General features: G+C 48.4%; 1 protein-coding gene across 3 annotated transcripts in view; it reads right to left on the bottom strand.

Annotated features, from left to right (window-relative positions):
• Mad1l1 (mitotic arrest deficient 1 like 1) overlaps positions 1 to 17,113 on the bottom strand; it is a 299,059-nt gene that overhangs the window by 111,130 nt on the left and 170,816 nt on the right. For all 3 annotated transcript variants that reach the window (XM_042686979.1, XM_042686978.1, XM_042686981.1), the window contains one exon: positions 2,402 to 2,490. In XM_042686979.1, the coding sequence (XP_042542913.1) occupies positions 2,402 to 2,490 (89 nt within the window). The remainder of the gene's footprint in view (positions 1 to 2,401; positions 2,491 to 17,113) is intronic.

Below are 17,113 nucleotides of genomic sequence, written 5' to 3'. Positions count from 1 at the left end.
CTAATAAACTACTCAGGAAAAAAAAAAGTCAAAAGTGGCGCTATAGGTTAAGTGGAAGAGGGCTAGCCTTGAGCACAAACAGGCTCAGGGACAGAGCACAGGTCCTGAGTTCAAGTTCCAGGACCAGCAAAAAAAAAAAAAAGTAAAACAAAAGTAAATAAATCCAAAATTTTGTCAGCCTACAATTCTGACATGCTTGACCATGGTCCTGTCAACTGTAGGAGATACTACAATCCCTTCAAAGCCTGTCTGCAAGAGAGCTGAACTGTGTGTATGCTGTGTATATATGTATGTATACATGAAAATGTCTCTGTACCCTTGGCCAACACTCTGGGGCTGCACCTACCAATCTCTCTATCCACCACCTGAGGACCCAGCTCTCAGGGTCTGGTGTTAAGAGTTTGCCTGCCTCACATAGCATTTGGGACCCTACAGGATGAAGGACCAATGCTACCAGCCCCTGGCATTCACATAGCTTGGCATGCTATTGGAGAACTTGCTCCATGGGTTGTACCTCCTGTAGCAGACACAACTTGAGCATGTCTGCTTTCATTGTTGCAGCCTGCATGACCTCACTGGGAGCCCTTCTGACTACACCTTCAAGTCTCACTTACCCATCTCCTGTTCCCTGAGCCCCCAGCCCACCCTTTTGTGTGGTAAGTGTCTTCATCACAACCCAGGCCATTCTGCATCCAGTAGGTGTGGGAGGCATTTGCTTATTATCTCTGCCCAGGAACAGCCTTTTCAGCTTCGATGGGTGTTGCACAGCAAATGCTTACCCAGCACTTGGACAAAGAATGGCTGTCTGCCTTTGCCAAGTTCCTCTGCCCAGCCCTGGTGGCAAGCGATGCTTGATGCCACAAATTGGATAATGTCGCTCTTCTACTTTAAAAGATCTAATGGCTTCCCATTGCTCACAGGATAAAATCCAAAACCCCAGCCAGAGCTGTCCTGGGCATCCAACTCCCCTGCTGAAGCAGTGGCTTCTCACCCCAAACACATCTTGTCAGCTCACAGCCACACAAAGATGCACGTCCTGGGGGTCCTTGTCCCCCCAACACCTGCTCTCATGGCACCACTGAGCTCCTCTCCATCTGTAATTACAGACCCATGATTTGCTGTGAATAATGGTCCCCAAATCCCCATTAAACCATGAAAGGAAAGAAGACAGGGTGTATATCTTTGCTTCCCATTCTATCACTCCTGGTACTCAGCCCTAACATGGTGCATGTGACATTGGATCAAGTACAAACAACCAGCAGGTCCCCACAGGACTATTTATAAGGCCTGATCTATGCATGGGGAATGTTCTGGAAATGAGAGGATCCTCCAACTTTGAAGGGACCTAACTGGTCCACAGAACACTTTCTGGCCTGGCTGCTGGGCAAGAGGCATCACAGGCCTCTTCTTGCCGTTATCTCAATAGCCTGCTAAACACATTTCATCTAACTTTACTGACAAACAGAAGGAACCTGTGGAGAAAGCTACAGAGCTGAAGCCACTCCAGCAATGGCCTGTTGGGGCCTCCGCTGCCCAGCCTAAAAGGGCCATGCTATCCCAGTTCCATACCACTCCACAGTGTCCACTGGTCCTTATTGGTCCTCAGGTTCTATCTCCTTTAGTAGCTGCCAGGGTGTGAGTTCCTGGACACCCAGACCTGGACACCCAGACCAGGCCACATCTGCCCTGTCCCATCCCTGATTACTGTCACTTACAAAATGGGGGGTGGGGGATGTGGCAGCAGCAGCCTGTCTACATCCTCCTCACTCAGGGATGGCAAGGCCAATGCAGATTACAACAGATGAGCTGGAGGTGGAGCAGACTCTGCTCTGCACTAGTGCAATGTCTCTTGAAGGCTCTGATTCATTTATTGATGAGGGAAAACAGAAACAAGTCTCAGGAAGACCCTCAGGCCAAGGCCTCTGTTTACTGAGAATCTGGGGTAGTCAGGGAGGGGAGAGGTGAAGGGCAGGCTCTGGAGAAAATGCAGTGGCTGAAAGCAGGCTCTACAGGAGGCCAGAAGGTTCCCTGCTGACATGCTGTAAGCACTGTTGACTGTTGCTTCTGAGCAATTCCCTGAAAAATGCTTGTATGCATCCTCACACACCACTGCCCAGAGCTGGCATGCAGACGGGTCAGGCTGCTGGCAACCAAGGCATCCCCCCAGATGTCCTGACAGGGTGGATGCTGAGAGAGCAGCTGTCAGAGCTGGCTGTGGAAAGGGATGCTAGGAAAGACCCAGCCCAATGGAAACAAGTAGCTCTGGGAGAGGAATTCAGGTGTGTAGAATATGCCTGAAAACTCAAAAGTCCTTCCAGGAGGCAGGGAGGAAAAGGCTTTAGCTGCTCCAGGGGAGCCAGGTGGGGGCAACAGTGACAGCCCAGAGGAGTGAGGGGCATACCTGAGTGCATCCACTTCCTCTCTGCAGAATGAGAAGCTGGGTTCTGTGGAGCTTGGCTGGGACTTCAGCATCTTCAGCTCCATCTCCAACTGCGAGGAAACAGAGTGTGGAGTCAGCAGGGACTGGGCTAGGAATGCCTGCTGAGAGCCAGAGGCCCAGGACCCTGCCCAAACCCGCTTCACAATCCAGACCAACTGGGCATTCTAGCTCATGCACACATAGTCCTTTCCCCCGTCCCCCAATGCTGTTTGTACATTGATCATAGAGACACATGGGCACCTGGGAATGCTGAGACCTTTTACAAAATTTCCAGGGCAGAGTGGGACAGTGTAACTACAGAGAGCTCATTCTCAGCTCAGGTAGAAAGAAGAGCTTCTTAGAGCCCAAGTCTTACTCCTGTGCTGTCCCTCTGTCCAACCAGGTATATCTCTAAGCAGATTCCATGACACCAATGCTGAAGCCTAGAAACAGCACTGAGGCCCCAGGACCTTGCCTGCAGATAAGGCTCTGGTCAGTCCTCAGCCCAGCGCAAAGGCCCCTTAGCTATCCTATGCTCCTACAGATGTGATCCCTCAACCTTGGGCTGTCCAGCCTGCAGGACCACAAGTCAAATAACTTCCTGTTCTCTCTAAAGTACTCTGTTTCAGGTACCTTGCTACAGCCACACAAAATGGACCAGTTTGGTGAATTTTAGTTGCTGCTGCTTCCATTGTTCACATACTGATACTGACATCAGCTAGTGTAGCAAATCCATGATGTGTACAAGTGTGCATGGCACAAATGTTTGTGCAACCTCTGTGGTTATTGCTGTTAACACAATTCTCCCTTCTAAACATCCACATATGACACTGTCTCCTCCCTGTCCCAGGCATCTGGGCCTTGCTGAATGCACTTCTGCTGTTGTTTTTTCCTTTTTCTTTTTCTTTTTTTTTTTTTTTTTGCCAGGGATGGGTTGCAAGACCTACTGTGTCTCTATAATAAGTGGTCCATTTAGAATTTCCCTCCATCTAGAATCAATATTAGTGAACCATTTTTCAGGAACATATAGTCTACTTCAGATGCTTGCATGTACTGAAAGGGATCTGTGATAAAATTCATACTTTGAACAGAGCTCAAGTAAAAACCTTATTTTATCTGTTAGTTAGCTAGCCATGCAGGCAGGGCTCTGTGAAGGCTAAATCTTGGGCAGATGGCTCCACCCATGTGGCCCTGCCATCACAGATGTGTCCTTATAACAGTACCAGAAGCTCTCACCTCACCTCCATCCAAGAGCTCCAAGGTCTTCAGTTCTGCTCCTTTTCTGCTAGTCCCCTGCTTTGATCTCTACAGGTTCCTACTTTCTGTCAAACTGGGCTTTTTCCATTTTGAGTCTGACTTCTACAGCTAGGCCTTCAGTTCGTATATATTTATGCATTCTTATTCCATAGCATAACAGTTAAGCCTTGAATTCGGATGTTTCTACTTGCTCCAATGAGAAGTGTTTTCATTAGCCTAATGAAATAATACACTAATAAAACACTAATAATAGAATACTAATTGCAATAATTACCATTATTTTACGCTTTGAATTGCATTTCTTCTTCAAACCAGGAATTGTTTAGGACAGAATGTTTCGTTCTGCCTGTCATGGATTTGTTTCCAAGTTTCCAAGTGCTAACAGCTTTTTCTTTTGTTGGTTTTGTTCTTGCTTTCAAATTACATCACATCTTAGCCAGTGGAGGCTCTGTCAATCCCATATACTTGAATTTACAAAGGTTTATAAAGGTTATTACTAAATAGTTGATTAATCCTGAGCATTTTCTGTAAGCACTGTCTAAAGAGTAGATTATCTAGTTTGGAGACAACAGCTACATACTGGTGTGTTATGACCCACATTAGAAACTAGATTCCTGTTGCAGGTGCCCCAAACCTTGCCCCTCCCCTTACTCTGTGTTCCATCTGCACCTTTAGTACTTAGCAGAGCATTTGCCTGTTATCTGCAATGCTTAGAGGCTTGGATTCAGACTGAAATGCCTGCCTGTGTTTATGACTGCTAGGTGGCCTTTGAAGCCTGCAACATCTAGCCTCTTCAGTTTTGCTCTGTAACTACCAGAAAGTCTTTTCCTTTCAGTAGGAAAGTTTAGCCCATTTATATTTTGATATATGTCTTTGTGTTACATTCTTATGTTGCTTTACAGTTTTTAAAACTATTGTTCTGTGGTCTTTTTATCTTGCCTACTTTTATGTGTCTCAGGAAATTCGGAAGATTGTACTTGTTGTACTGACCACTTTCATAACTCCTCGCTTTTTATCGTACCTGCGCCCATACTTTGTGGTTCTCTACTGTACTAGTATCTATGTCCTATCCAGCGTCCTATCCAGTCAGATCTGTGCATCCTATCCAGTCAGATCTGTTATTTCCTTGTGCTTTATACAGACTGCAACAGTTCTACATGTCCACTTGTTGTGCAGGTATGCAAATGAAACCTGGTGTCTTGGGTGTGTCTGTGAGGTGTGTTTGAGTCAGTGTCCCCAATAGGGACAGCATCACCTCAGCTCTTCAGGCTGACAGGACAAAGGGCCAGGAAATGAGGCTCTTCTTCTGCCTGCCTTGCTGCCTAAACCAGGACATCTCTCCTTTCCTCCTGCCCTAGAGGCTCCTTCCTCCACATATTGCCTTTCATCTCTGACCTTAGGCCTCACTCACATTGTCTTTTATCCTAGGCATTTCTGGCCCTCTAGCTTGCAATCAGTCATGGTGGGTGGGTCTTCTGGGCCTCCATACCCCTGTCAGCCAATCCCCTACAATCAGACACTCCATCTCTTTATGTAGACAGGTAATAAACAGACAAATCTTGGTTCTGTTTCTCTGGAGAGCTCCAAGACAGTTAAGTACACCTTGATGTCCTCTATAGGACATTTTATACTCAGCTATCAATAGTGAGAAACAAGTTCTTGGTCTTATCCCTTCCTGTCCTATCTTAACACCCTTTACAAAACGTATCTTACAGGATGTGTGGTGTTTATGTTGCTATTTTCCTAAATTCCCATAGATACAGCACTCACTGAATGGCAGCCATTTCTTCTCCATGTGCTCCTTAATCCATCTTCCTTCCTGATCTTCCATCTCATCTCCTGCCCCTGGCCTGAGACTTCTCTCTGCCTCACATTGCTCCTCTGAGTGTCTGCACTGGAGGTCAGCCTTCACATTCTCCTGGAATCCAGCTTTCATTTCTTAGCAAAACATAAAGATAAAAACTTTGTCTACTCCAGGCTGACTTCTTTTCCTCTTCTGTTTCTCTACTTCTCTGGAGTTTTGGCCTCATGAACTTACGTGACATGACCTTTACTGCTCACCACAGAAGGTAATGCCTGTCAGATCCAATTCTGTGCTGGAGGTCACACTAGGGAATGACAGAGCTATTTCTTTCCTCTGATCTAACCCAACATTTCTGCTGTAAGTTCAGTCAGAAGCACTATTTCCTTCATCAAGAGTACTGTGAGAACTCAGAGACACAGCCACTCCAGTGCAGCATGCATGGATTCCACGTGCAGCTCTTCTACTGTTCCGTGAACCACGAGGCAGCATTGGGGGTGGGGAGGAACTCTCCTGAGGACTGTACCCTCTACTCTCCAACTTCCCATTTTGGAGGCAGGCTCAGGCTTTGCTCTAAGTCGTTCTCAGAGCTCTGCTATGGCAGCAGCACACCCTGGCTTCTCCGTGTGCATACCATGTCCACATGCTCTAAACATCACTCTTTCACTCAGGCCATCTGCCTCCCTCCCACTGGCAGCTTGGGTTTAGTTAGCTCTATTTCTGTCTGGCCAAAATTTAAGTTTGCCATTTTGGTTTCATTCTTCTTGTTATTTCTGGATGATTTCCAGCAAAGAAGTGGAAGTGCTGCTGTATGCCACGTGTTCAAAACAAACAGTGAGCCCTTTTATTTTAATCTATAAGCCAAGATTCCTAACAAACCCTGAACTTTAATCTCAAAGGGCCAGTTCTCTGCCTGAAACCTCTGCCAAGCCCCTGGCAGCCACCCAGACACACTACAGGCCCACCTACCCTCTCCCTATCCTACTCCTCAGTGCTTGCTCATTCCCTTGCCATCCACAGGACAGTGACTGACACAAGGGAAGACAGTTTTCCATCTATAGCTCCTCCTGCCTAGCTCCTTAGATCCTTGGGAACCATTTCCTCTAGGCTCTGTGTGGCACAGGCAAGGGAGTTGACAGTGTTGGAGCAAATGCTTAGTGTGTCTGCCTGCATCACTCCATTTAAGAAATTACTTAAGCTGATATGCTTTTAAGGGAGGCCAGGCCAGGCAGGCTGCTAGAGATGATGTTAGAGTAAATCAGACTTTGCCAAAAAACCACAAAGACATCCAGGTACAAAGAACAAAGAAAAGGTTTACTGCCAGTAAAGGGACAAGAAAGACCCCTCTCATATGCGAGAGGGGTGAGAAGAAGTGCGTGCTATTGTTTCAGGTGATTTTTATGACCTCTGAGATTTGGGAAATCTTGTTGCCTTACATGGTTATAGCTGCCCCAAGGGAGTGCTCTCTCAGGTGACACATGACCTATGAAATTTAGAGGATCTTGCTGCCTTATATGGCTGTAGCTATTCCAGAGGAGAGCTCTCTCAGGGAAAGGGGTAGGGGGCTAATCATTTACTGCCTTTACTATATGGCCTAGTATTGTCTATGAGAGAGGAGGCTTCTGGGCTAACAGACATCTGGGAATGGCTCCAGCTAGCTATTGTAGCCAGAGCCACCCTAAGGAAGCTCCAAGGTAGGACCATGGCCCTGCCTCTCATGCCTTTCTCAGAGAAAGCCTGGGAAGGGGGAGAAGCTGGACACAGGTAATCATGTACATTCAGACTACTTCTCCATTCCTCACCTATAAGAAGGGATAAAGACCACCCATCCATGAGGTGGGAGACCCTAGATTACAGTGCCCACCTCAGGGCACTGCCCACAGCAGGACTGTCTCATACTGTGCCTACACAGCTTACAACTGGACCTGGCCTCCCTGTTGGCTGGTGGCAGAAGGAGACTCAGCCCCATGGCAGCCAGCATAAGCTGACCCAAGATACTAAGAGTCAGCTCAGGAAGAAGGGAAGACAAAGTTGGAAATGCATTAATATTATAGCCTGCAACTCCCTATTTCATACTTCAGTGAGAAAAACCTGTGATTACAGTTGATTTCAAAAGAGAACACAAGGACTAATTGGATTGCGCCTTTGGAGAGCCCCTGCCACCTGCCTTAGAATCACAAAATCTCATTGTGAACCTTGCCTCTGAATAGACAAGGGTCAGCACTGTGTGCAAATGAGCACAATGGAGAGCCCCTGCCACCTGCCTTAGAACCACAAAATCCCACTGTGAACCTTGCCTCTGAATAAACAAGGGGCAGCACTGTGTGCAAATGAGCACAGCAGCCCTGGCCCAGAACCACCAAGCTAGTGTGGCTCAGGCCATGGGGCCACACATAGGAAGAGGGGGTGCACCACCTACTGCTGAAGATCATTTTCTGATGTGACCCTGGGTGTCTCTCTTTTTGCTCAGATTCAATCTAGAGAGAGGGTTCATGCTACCCAATTGCACTCTGAAGCGAATGGGCAAATTGGTTCCTTTCTCTGGTGTACTTGCCGAGATGAAGAGGTGAGATCACCAGCAGAGCTGCCACAAATGCACCCAGAAAGGGCTGCCAGCTGGGCCCTGGGGAGCTGCCAGCCTGGCAGCCATGTGTCTCTTAGTAGGCTAAATTCACACAGGCAATGGGACAGGTGCACTGAATGAGGCCCCACCAGGGACACTGGGATGCTGAAGGCTCTGACTCAGGAGCAAGTGTTCCCCTAGCTCAGTAGCCTGCAGGTGAGATTATGGAGGATGACCCCTTCTACAGTTAGCAGGGGTTCTGAGACCTTCATCTCTAGGCTCCTGTCCACTGCTGTTGTCCACACCTGCTCTTCCCCCTCCCCCCCCAAGCCAACTGCAAGCCACCACACTGCAGACTCAAGTGGCATGGGCACTGTATCCCTGGCTAGTAGCTGTGACACTCCTCCCCCCATCAACCTCCTGCAAGAAACAGCCACGAACATAGCCAGGCTGTGCTCCTAGGAGTCAGAAACAGGAAAGAGTCAAAGGCCCACCACTCAACCCAAGATACAACCCTCAGCCTCTGTTTCCTCTATGTCCCTCCAGGGTCATAACAGCCACATTACAGATTGCTTATGGAAGATTCACACACATCAGTGAGAGGGCACATGAAGCTGCTGACCCAGAGGCCAGCACATCATCATATCTGGAAGAGGAGCTGGGACCCTGCAAGAAGACAAGTTGCTGTCACTGCTACACCTGTTCTAACTTTCTTTATTGGCTCCACATACATGTACTGCTGACTCAAACAGCAGGTGAACATTTACGTTTACAGATAGATGCAGGGCAGAGCCTAACAGGCAGCAAGGCCTTACCAAGCCTTGGCTTTCAAACCATCACATGCCCCTACCCCTCCCCTCCTGCCCCCATCATAGCCACTCTACCTGCACAGGGGCATTCCACAGTCTCCTCTGTATCCCTTACAACAAAACAGTAATAAAACCCCTACGGCTCATGTCTGTGAGGTGAATCCAGAGAGCTCTCCCCCATACTTCCCCTGAGCTCTGGCTGGCCCAGGGAATATTCAGACTGGGGGTGAATGTAGGTGGCCTCTCTGTTCTGCTCTGGTACTGACCAGCATCCTCCAACAGGGTGAGTTCTGGCCTGGGACAGCCTCATGCTCTGGGCCACTTTGGTGGCCCTGACTCCCCATTATGGGATCAAGGGACATGGCAGGCTCTGTTTCATCTGGTGACCTTCGCCAACAAACAGAATAAAGCAAGCAGATATTTCAAGTCTCTGCTAGGATGAGGGTAGGCCTGGGAGATATGCCAAGTACCAGGGATCAGGGGCAAGTGCTATTCCCAACTGCCTTCAGCCCAAGTCTGAGGACCCTGCTCCAGTATGCTGAGGAGGCAAGCAGGCCTTGTCAAGGCCTGGACTGCCAATGCAGGGCCTTGGTGTAGAACAGTCAAGCTTCAAGTTCTAGTTTCAGATGTACAGAAGCCCAGGACCCCTAGTTCTGGATCAAGGCTAGGAACTGAGGGTGCCACCCACTGCCTACAGATGAGGCCTAGAGCAAGAACCAGACAACTGCAGAAAAGGCCAATTGTTTCGGCTCTGCATGCCTCTGTCTCTGCTAAGGCAGTACACAAGTGCTATGGACAGCAGCCGAAGAACAGGCACAACACAGCTTGTTCCAATGAAATCTTATGAATAGAAAACTGCAGGGGCTGGATTTGGCTTGCTCCTGACCCAGACCAAGCCATTAAGGTATGGATCAGGTGACATGGCAGTCAGGACCAAAGGCCCAGGATGCAGACATGGGTCATGAAAGTAACTTCAGTAGCAGCCCAGCAGCACCCTCTGTCTGCTGTCACTGCAGGCTGCTTCCCAGCCAGGACGGTGCATTGCCCCTGGTGGACACCACCTGAAGCCTGGCACTCAACTCAATCATGCCCTGCCCAGAGCAGCTTACCATTATCTAGGCCCAGCTCTGGCCCTCCATAGGGTCCTCCAAGGCCAGTTTATTGCCAAAGGACAGAGCTTAACATGACTAGGACCAGAGCTCTTAAAGCATCTTGAGGCTGTCACAGAGGGGGATCTAGTGGCACTTCCCAGCAGAGATATGACACCTGTCTATCTTCTACAGGTTGTGCCTGAAGAAGAAAGACCTGTTTTATGTTCTACACACACCTTTCAAATGTCCTGCCAAAATTCATGTTAGTGCCAAGGCTGTTTCTAATTAGCTGAGCCTCACTTGAGAAACCAACTTTGGCAAAGAAACGTGAGGGTTCCACCTCCCCCCCGCCCCCGCACACACACACATATTCCCAACCAATTCTTAGGGAGTCACTACGGTTACACCAAGGGAAGAGCTCTTTCTTCTGTTCAGAACTCAGCACCACTGGTGGCACATGCATGGTGCTGCTGTCCTCACTGTGGTCATAGCACGTGGCTCCAGAGATGATGGGTCCAGCTACAAACCTTCCAGTGTCCTTGTGTCCACAGATCCACATGCTGACAGATGCAAACACCACACACCATTCTCCATCTCCCCTCTAGCTCATCTGAAGCCATTAGTATGTATACAACTGTGTCTGCAAGCCAGTGAAGAATCAAAGGGGTTCTGAGGTAACAGGACAGAGATCCACTTGGTAGCCATTTTGGATCTCACATGGTTGGTGTCATCAGCCTTGAGATAAATAACATTCAAAACAACCCAGCATATTAGATTACCACCTGAGAGGATCAACCATGTCCTATCAAGCAGGCTGCACACCTGAAGAAAGCTCAAGACTCTTTATAGGAGTCCAGAAACACCAGTGACCAGCTGAGTAATATTCATAATGCTTGGCATCACACTGAAATGTAAAAGGGCAAAGGAAAAACAGATCAGCCAAATCCAACTGAGGATTAGCAAAAGTTAGAATTGGTAAATGTGTTAAAAGCAGGGATTTCAAAGTGGATAATATGAGCCAAGTGTGGTCATACCTATATAATCCTAGCACTACTGAGGTTGAGGCAGGAGAGGCCAGCCTAGGCTGGAAGGTGCAGTGCCCACATCGGTCCCATCCCTGCCCTGCCCTGCCTGTACATCCCTCTGCTCTCTTCCCAGACAACCACAGGGAGTGGTGGTAGAACCTCACTCCCAAAGAATCCCCTCTGGAGGAGATGCAGCCCAGAAGGGCAAAGGGGTAGGGCACCTTCCCTGCCATCCAACCTACATGTTTGAGGTCCAGCTACAAACCTTCCAGTGTCCTTGTGTCCACAGATCCCCATGCTGACAGATGCAAACATCACACACCATTCTCCATCTCCCTCCCCTCCATCTCATCTGAAACCATAGTATGTACACAACTGTGTGTGCAAGCCAATTTGAGGCCAGCCTAAGCTATGTGCAAAGAATCTACACCTGAAAAAAAAATCAAAAACCTAAAATAGTTAGTTAGTGAGTCCCCTATTTTCAAAAGCCCAAAAGAAAATGGAAGGAAAAAGAAAAGATACCACACAAGGCTACCGGGGCCTATGGAGACCTTCCAAATGAAACAACAATGTCCATAGTTCTGAGAAATGCTAAAACTCTGAAGTACAAGAAACACGATGAAAAATACATGATACATATAATCAAATTGCTCAAGATCACAGACATTCCTAAAAGCAGTCAGAGAAAATAAGACACATCGTACGCAGAGGGAGAGATAAGAATGACAGCATATTTGTTACTGGAAACAATGCAAATGGGAAGTCAGTGGAACAACTGCTATGAAGTTCTGAAAGGAAATAAAACTGATCAGGAACCAAGGAGTAGATAATAAAAACTATAGGCTCTAGCTAGACTGACCAAGAGAAGGAAAGAATCAAGTTACTGAAAGAAGAAATAAAAAAAAAAATCCTTATAGAAATAGAATTACAAGAGAATACTGTGAGCCAGGTGCCCAAGATTCACATCTATTATCCTAGCTACTCAGGAAGTTGAGATCTGAGTATTCCAGTTCAAAGACAGCCTGGGCAGAAAAGTTAGTGAGGCTCTTGTTTCCAATTAACCACCGAAAAACCGAAAGTGGCACTGTGGCTCAAAGTGGTAGACTAGCTGAAGAGCTCAGGGACAGTACCAGGCCCAGAGGTCAAGAGAGGGAGGGTGGGGCGGGGGTGGGGCGAGAATACACTGTGATCAAAAAACATACATGAGATGGACAAGTTGCTAGGAGCATGAAAATTATTTCAAGAAGAAACAAAAACCTCTAACACAAATACAGATTATATGAGTAATCTAAGATTCCCAACCAAAACCAAAGCAGAAAACAAACAAAAGGAGCTGATGGGGTAACATTTAAGAAACATTAATGTTTCTCAAACACATCAACATTTATATTAGGGGGAATACTCCTAACTTATTCCAGAAAGACAGCATTCCTGTTTCCAGAGCAGATAAGGCAGCTTCACCTGGAGAGCCAGAGGTCCCAGAGCAAGCCAGCTCCCACCCAAGCCAACTCAGCATGATGTCCATCTCCGTTTCTCAAGCAGGGACCTGGATGCCTGGTATACACTTATAGCAAGATGGGAGGAGAGGGGAAATGGCAGAGTGACAGCAACGACAGCCACATCTAATTAGGGTGAGGTATGTTAATGACACAAGGATCAGGCCATGGGGTAACTCCATGGCAGGAAGCCACCATCCCAAGACTTCAGACTTTCCCCCAGACCTGCTTAGGACACATTCATAGTCTGAAGAGTCTGGCAGCAGACCTCTGCCAATGGTTGCCAGCAACAAAGAGCTCTATTCTGCTCCAAGCTCCTTGCTCAGTAGCAGCATTGAGGTCTGAGCCTGGTCAAGTAGCACACAGTTCCTGACTCCTACTGAGAAACTTGGGCTCCAAGAGGCTAATAGAAAACCAGGGATCATATGTGGATCAAAGTTGATCCTCAGAGTCCAGCCCTTCGTCATGTGAGGCATGGGGCCTTGTCTGGTTCATGGATCATCACCCTGGGAATCTATGAAGCACTCATTACTGTTCAAGGGCAGTGATGGTCCCACATGTAGCCACTATCACATCCATGTCAGAGATAGAAGAGAAGGGCAGGCAATGGACAGCCCCACCCTGGCCAGGCCCTTGCTTCAGCAGACTATGGCATAGAGCTCCCTGGTGGCAAGGGCCAGATGAGGAGAAACCATCAGGGGGAAATGGGATTCAGGGAAAATGACTGCTTAATTACACCAAGCTGTGAGGGCACAATGCCACTTAAATCAGAAAATAAATTCTCACTCTCATTCCCTGAAGTATATAAAACATTCGAGGATTTTTTATAGTTGTAATCAAAAATCTCATTTCTACAGCCAGTGCTGGCCACATCTAATTAGGGTGAGGTATGTTAATGACACAAGTGTGGCCCAGGACATCTTTCCTTGTGATATTAATTGAATTTAAAGAAGAAAGCATGAACTATACTTATGCTTTCTAATTAGTGTGGGTTTGTTAATTAATAACAGAAAGTCAAACTGCCTTTGTCCTGTCATCTGCAATTAGCTAAAGATATTTAAATTCTCTTTCTCCTCCTAATGAACTCACTTTGAGTGAGAAGACAGCAGACCAGGGGAGCAGGCAAGTGAGCCATGGATGCCCTGTTTGAAGTCTGCCTGAGCCCCTTCCCAGGACTGAGGTGTCATTGGCTAGTGAGCCCACTCTACAGTGCCCATGCCCCATAGGAGGGAGGGCTGAGAGGCAGACCAGAGGCCACCAGCTCTCCCAAACATGAGTTGTTCTGCATGTACTTTTCCCCTTCTGTCTCTGGTTCCTCTAACATGAGACAAGAGATGCTCTGGTGGAGGAAATCAGCAGCAGCAGACCTGGGAGGGCAGGAGGGAGAAGGCAGTCCCTGAGCAGGATTCTGGAGAAGGAATACAGAATATTCTGAGAGTCAATTACCCTGATGGCCCAAGCAATGTAGGGCCACCTGCTATGTGTGGCTTACTTTTTTTTTTTTTTTTTTTTTGGGTCAGTCGTGGGTTTGAACTCTGGGCCTGGGCACTATCCCTGAGCTCTTCAGCTCAAGACTAGCACTCTAACACTTGAGCCAGAACACCACTTGTATGGCTTACTTAAGGGAACCAAAATTGAAAACCTCAAATTAGAATTTCAGTTTTGGGTTTGGACTACAAATAACACCTAAGACACTGCATAAGGCTCACCATTCCACAGGATGGTGCTGCCTAGTCCTGGGACTCAACAAGCTGGTTGGGGTCAGCCCTGCAGGTGAGGAGTCAAGATTCAGCCAAAGCCAACAAATAAATAAGAGCAGGGTCTCACTTGAGCACAGACTTGCTAGGAACCCAAGACCCAGGCCCCCATCCCCTCTGCAAGGTCAGGGAGAGAACTTGCTTGACCAACAAAGATATCCTGAGCATGGGAGCATCGGCAGAAAGGACAGATGTAACAGACAACATCCTTGGCCCCAGGGCACTGCCATTTCTGATTATCCTTTTAACTGGGAAAGAGAAGACAGAGTGAAATAAACAACATGAAATAAGCTAAAGATTGGGCAATTGGGGGGCAGGTTAGGAACCTGTAGAGACGGCTATGGCTCAGCCCTAAACAAGCCTAGAGAAGGTGCACCAGAGGGGCCAGTGTCCAGTCTATAAGTATCAGAGGGACAGAGAGGTTGTGGCTATGTCAGCTCAGGGACTGGCTCTGTGAAACCTGCTGGTCTCCATCTCCACAGGTTGGGTAGACAAACACATTCATTGCAAGCTCTGGCTGATCATGGTTCCCAAGGCCTCTGCTGGAAGGTTGTGCTGTTAGGCCTAGAACCAGGGGCCTACCTGGCTAACTCCAGAGCCACCTGCAAGAAGTCACAATTCTGCCAGACTCCAAAATTCTGTCAATCATTTGGGAGCCAGGTGTTCCAAACAAGAAACAGAGATGGGGAGAACCAGCAAAATCTGAGGCTGTGTTCCACTAGGTGCATCATACAGTCCCCATGACAAGGTGCAGGGCGCTGTCCAGTATCTGACCTGACCAAAGTGCTCAAGACCAACTCCTCCCACCCCACAGAAAGGACCCAGGACTAGCAGTTTCTCCTCACATGGCAGCAGAGAAAGCAGAGAGATGGTGGGGGTCAGGGTCAAGGTGTCCAAGCTTCTGTCGAAAATGGGACTGCAAAGTCAAGGACAGCTGAGGGCAATTGGCAAGTTGCTCAGCCATAAAGCCACGGGCCTGGCATGTGCTTCACACAACTCATTTCTAATTCCTCTTTGGCCTCATGAACATTATGAAAACAAGGCCCTCGGGCACATTTCAATTCAGGTCAACACCAAGGAAGCCATGCATGTTGACACACAGAACATCAGTGTCTCGTGGGGTTCTGCAAATGGATGCACCGCCCTCAGAGAAAAATCCCTCAACCCCAGCTTCCTCCAAGTTACCATGAAAGAAGCCATTGGCTGAAGGAGCCAGAGGGCAAGAGGACGAGGCACATGAGTCAATATCCTGGAGAAGCTGAGCTGTCTGTTGTACTCACTGGCTGCCTCATGCCCAGCACTGTGCAGATGAAACAAGGGGCACTAGAGCAGACAGAACCCCTCTTGCTCACTGAAGGCAGACAAACCTGGGTCCACCTAAGCTTCTGCCCCACCCAGACTGACCTCTTTCAGGTCATGGTGCTGACTATCCTGGACAACTGCTTGAAGCTGAACCTCAGACCTTGCATGAAATAACACAGTGTGACTGGTGCCCTTGAATGCTCCCTGCAGAAAACACAGAGAGCAAACAAGAGCCAACAAGTGCTCCTACTACCTAAAGATAAACCTGATCAGCCTAGAGTGACAGCGCACATGCATAAACATGACCGCACTGGCATACACACTGTCCTATAGCCGGTTCTACTGCCAAATCCCAGGGTCACCTTCCCCCTCCTATCTTCTCATCAGCCAGTACCACCAATCACCTGTTCTGTACCTAAGGGAAAGCCTCTGAGTGTGGTCAACAGGCAGTATTGCCCAGCTTGCCTCAAGTTCACACCTTCAACGGCTGCCAGATCCCAAGCACCTCTACAGCAGTGCTTCTGTTCTGTTGCTGCTGACCCCCTCACCCCTTTGGAAGAGGAGGATAAGGACAGGTGGCCACCTGTGCTGGTACCCAGCTGCCCTGGTATCCTACCAATAGCCCCACCCCTGTGCCTCCTGGAAGGACCCCTCAGCACAACAGCATGCCATCTGCCAACTGAGGATACAGCAAATCTTTCTGAGACTGAGCTTGCTGTTCTGCTTCTGCCACTTTCCTAGCCCTCAGAGCTGACTCCTGCATAAGGATGTCCATTCTACAGACCAATGAATTGGGCTGGCCTGCCCTTGGCCACACTGACAAGGACCAGAGAGAAGATGCCTACTCCAGACTCAAGGGTCATGATCCCTTGACAGCCCCTCCTGGCAGGGCAATTGTTCTGCTACAGAGACCTGATGCCTGCATGCAGGTGCACTCTGGAAAGGGCTCACTTCTCCAGGGATGAAAGCACCACCATAAACTAAGAGCACATCTGGACCAGTGGCCCGTCACAAGGGGCTGGCCCCAGAGTCCACTAAGATGTCCTAAGATGCCCCTTCCTTCCAAACTCATGGTGCCTACCCAGGCCAGAATGTCACCACTACCTCATGTCCCACCCTCATGTTCCTGCAGCCACCTTTCCTGAAGCTGAACCCAATCCCTACCTCCTGAACTCCAAACCTCATGGTTCCCAGAATCCTCCAAGTCCCTTTTAGTCCTAGCTCTGGAACCTACTGTCTCTGCTTTCTGCCCGTACTACCCACTGAGCTCACTGGAGCCTCAACTCAAGGCTCCTTGCGAACTGGCCCCAGGTACCTGTTCCTCTCTCCACAGTGCTACCTTCAGCACCCACTACCAGTGGATATCTTGCCCTGGATTCCGCTTATGTAATTTGACCCCCAACCCCCCCCCACCACCACCACCACACTGATGATACAGCGACGTGTCCCAGTGGAGATAAGAATGGACTTTAGCACTTAGTAAGAGGACAGCAAACAGCCCTCTAATGCCTCCAGTCCTAACAAGCTCCCCATCCCACAGCAGAGCAAGGAGAACCAGTCTCCATAGCAAACCCACGCCCTTTCCACACATCT

The sequence above is a fragment of the Dipodomys spectabilis genome, unplaced genomic scaffold (assembly GCF_019054845.1).
Source record: "Dipodomys spectabilis isolate Male_0828 unplaced genomic scaffold, ASM1905484v1 ptg000098l, whole genome shotgun sequence".
NCBI classification, from domain to species: domain Eukaryota; kingdom Metazoa; phylum Chordata; class Mammalia; order Rodentia; family Heteromyidae; genus Dipodomys; species Dipodomys spectabilis.
Note: the sequence above shows the minus strand (reverse complement) of the source record. Positions and strands in the feature narration are given on the sequence as shown.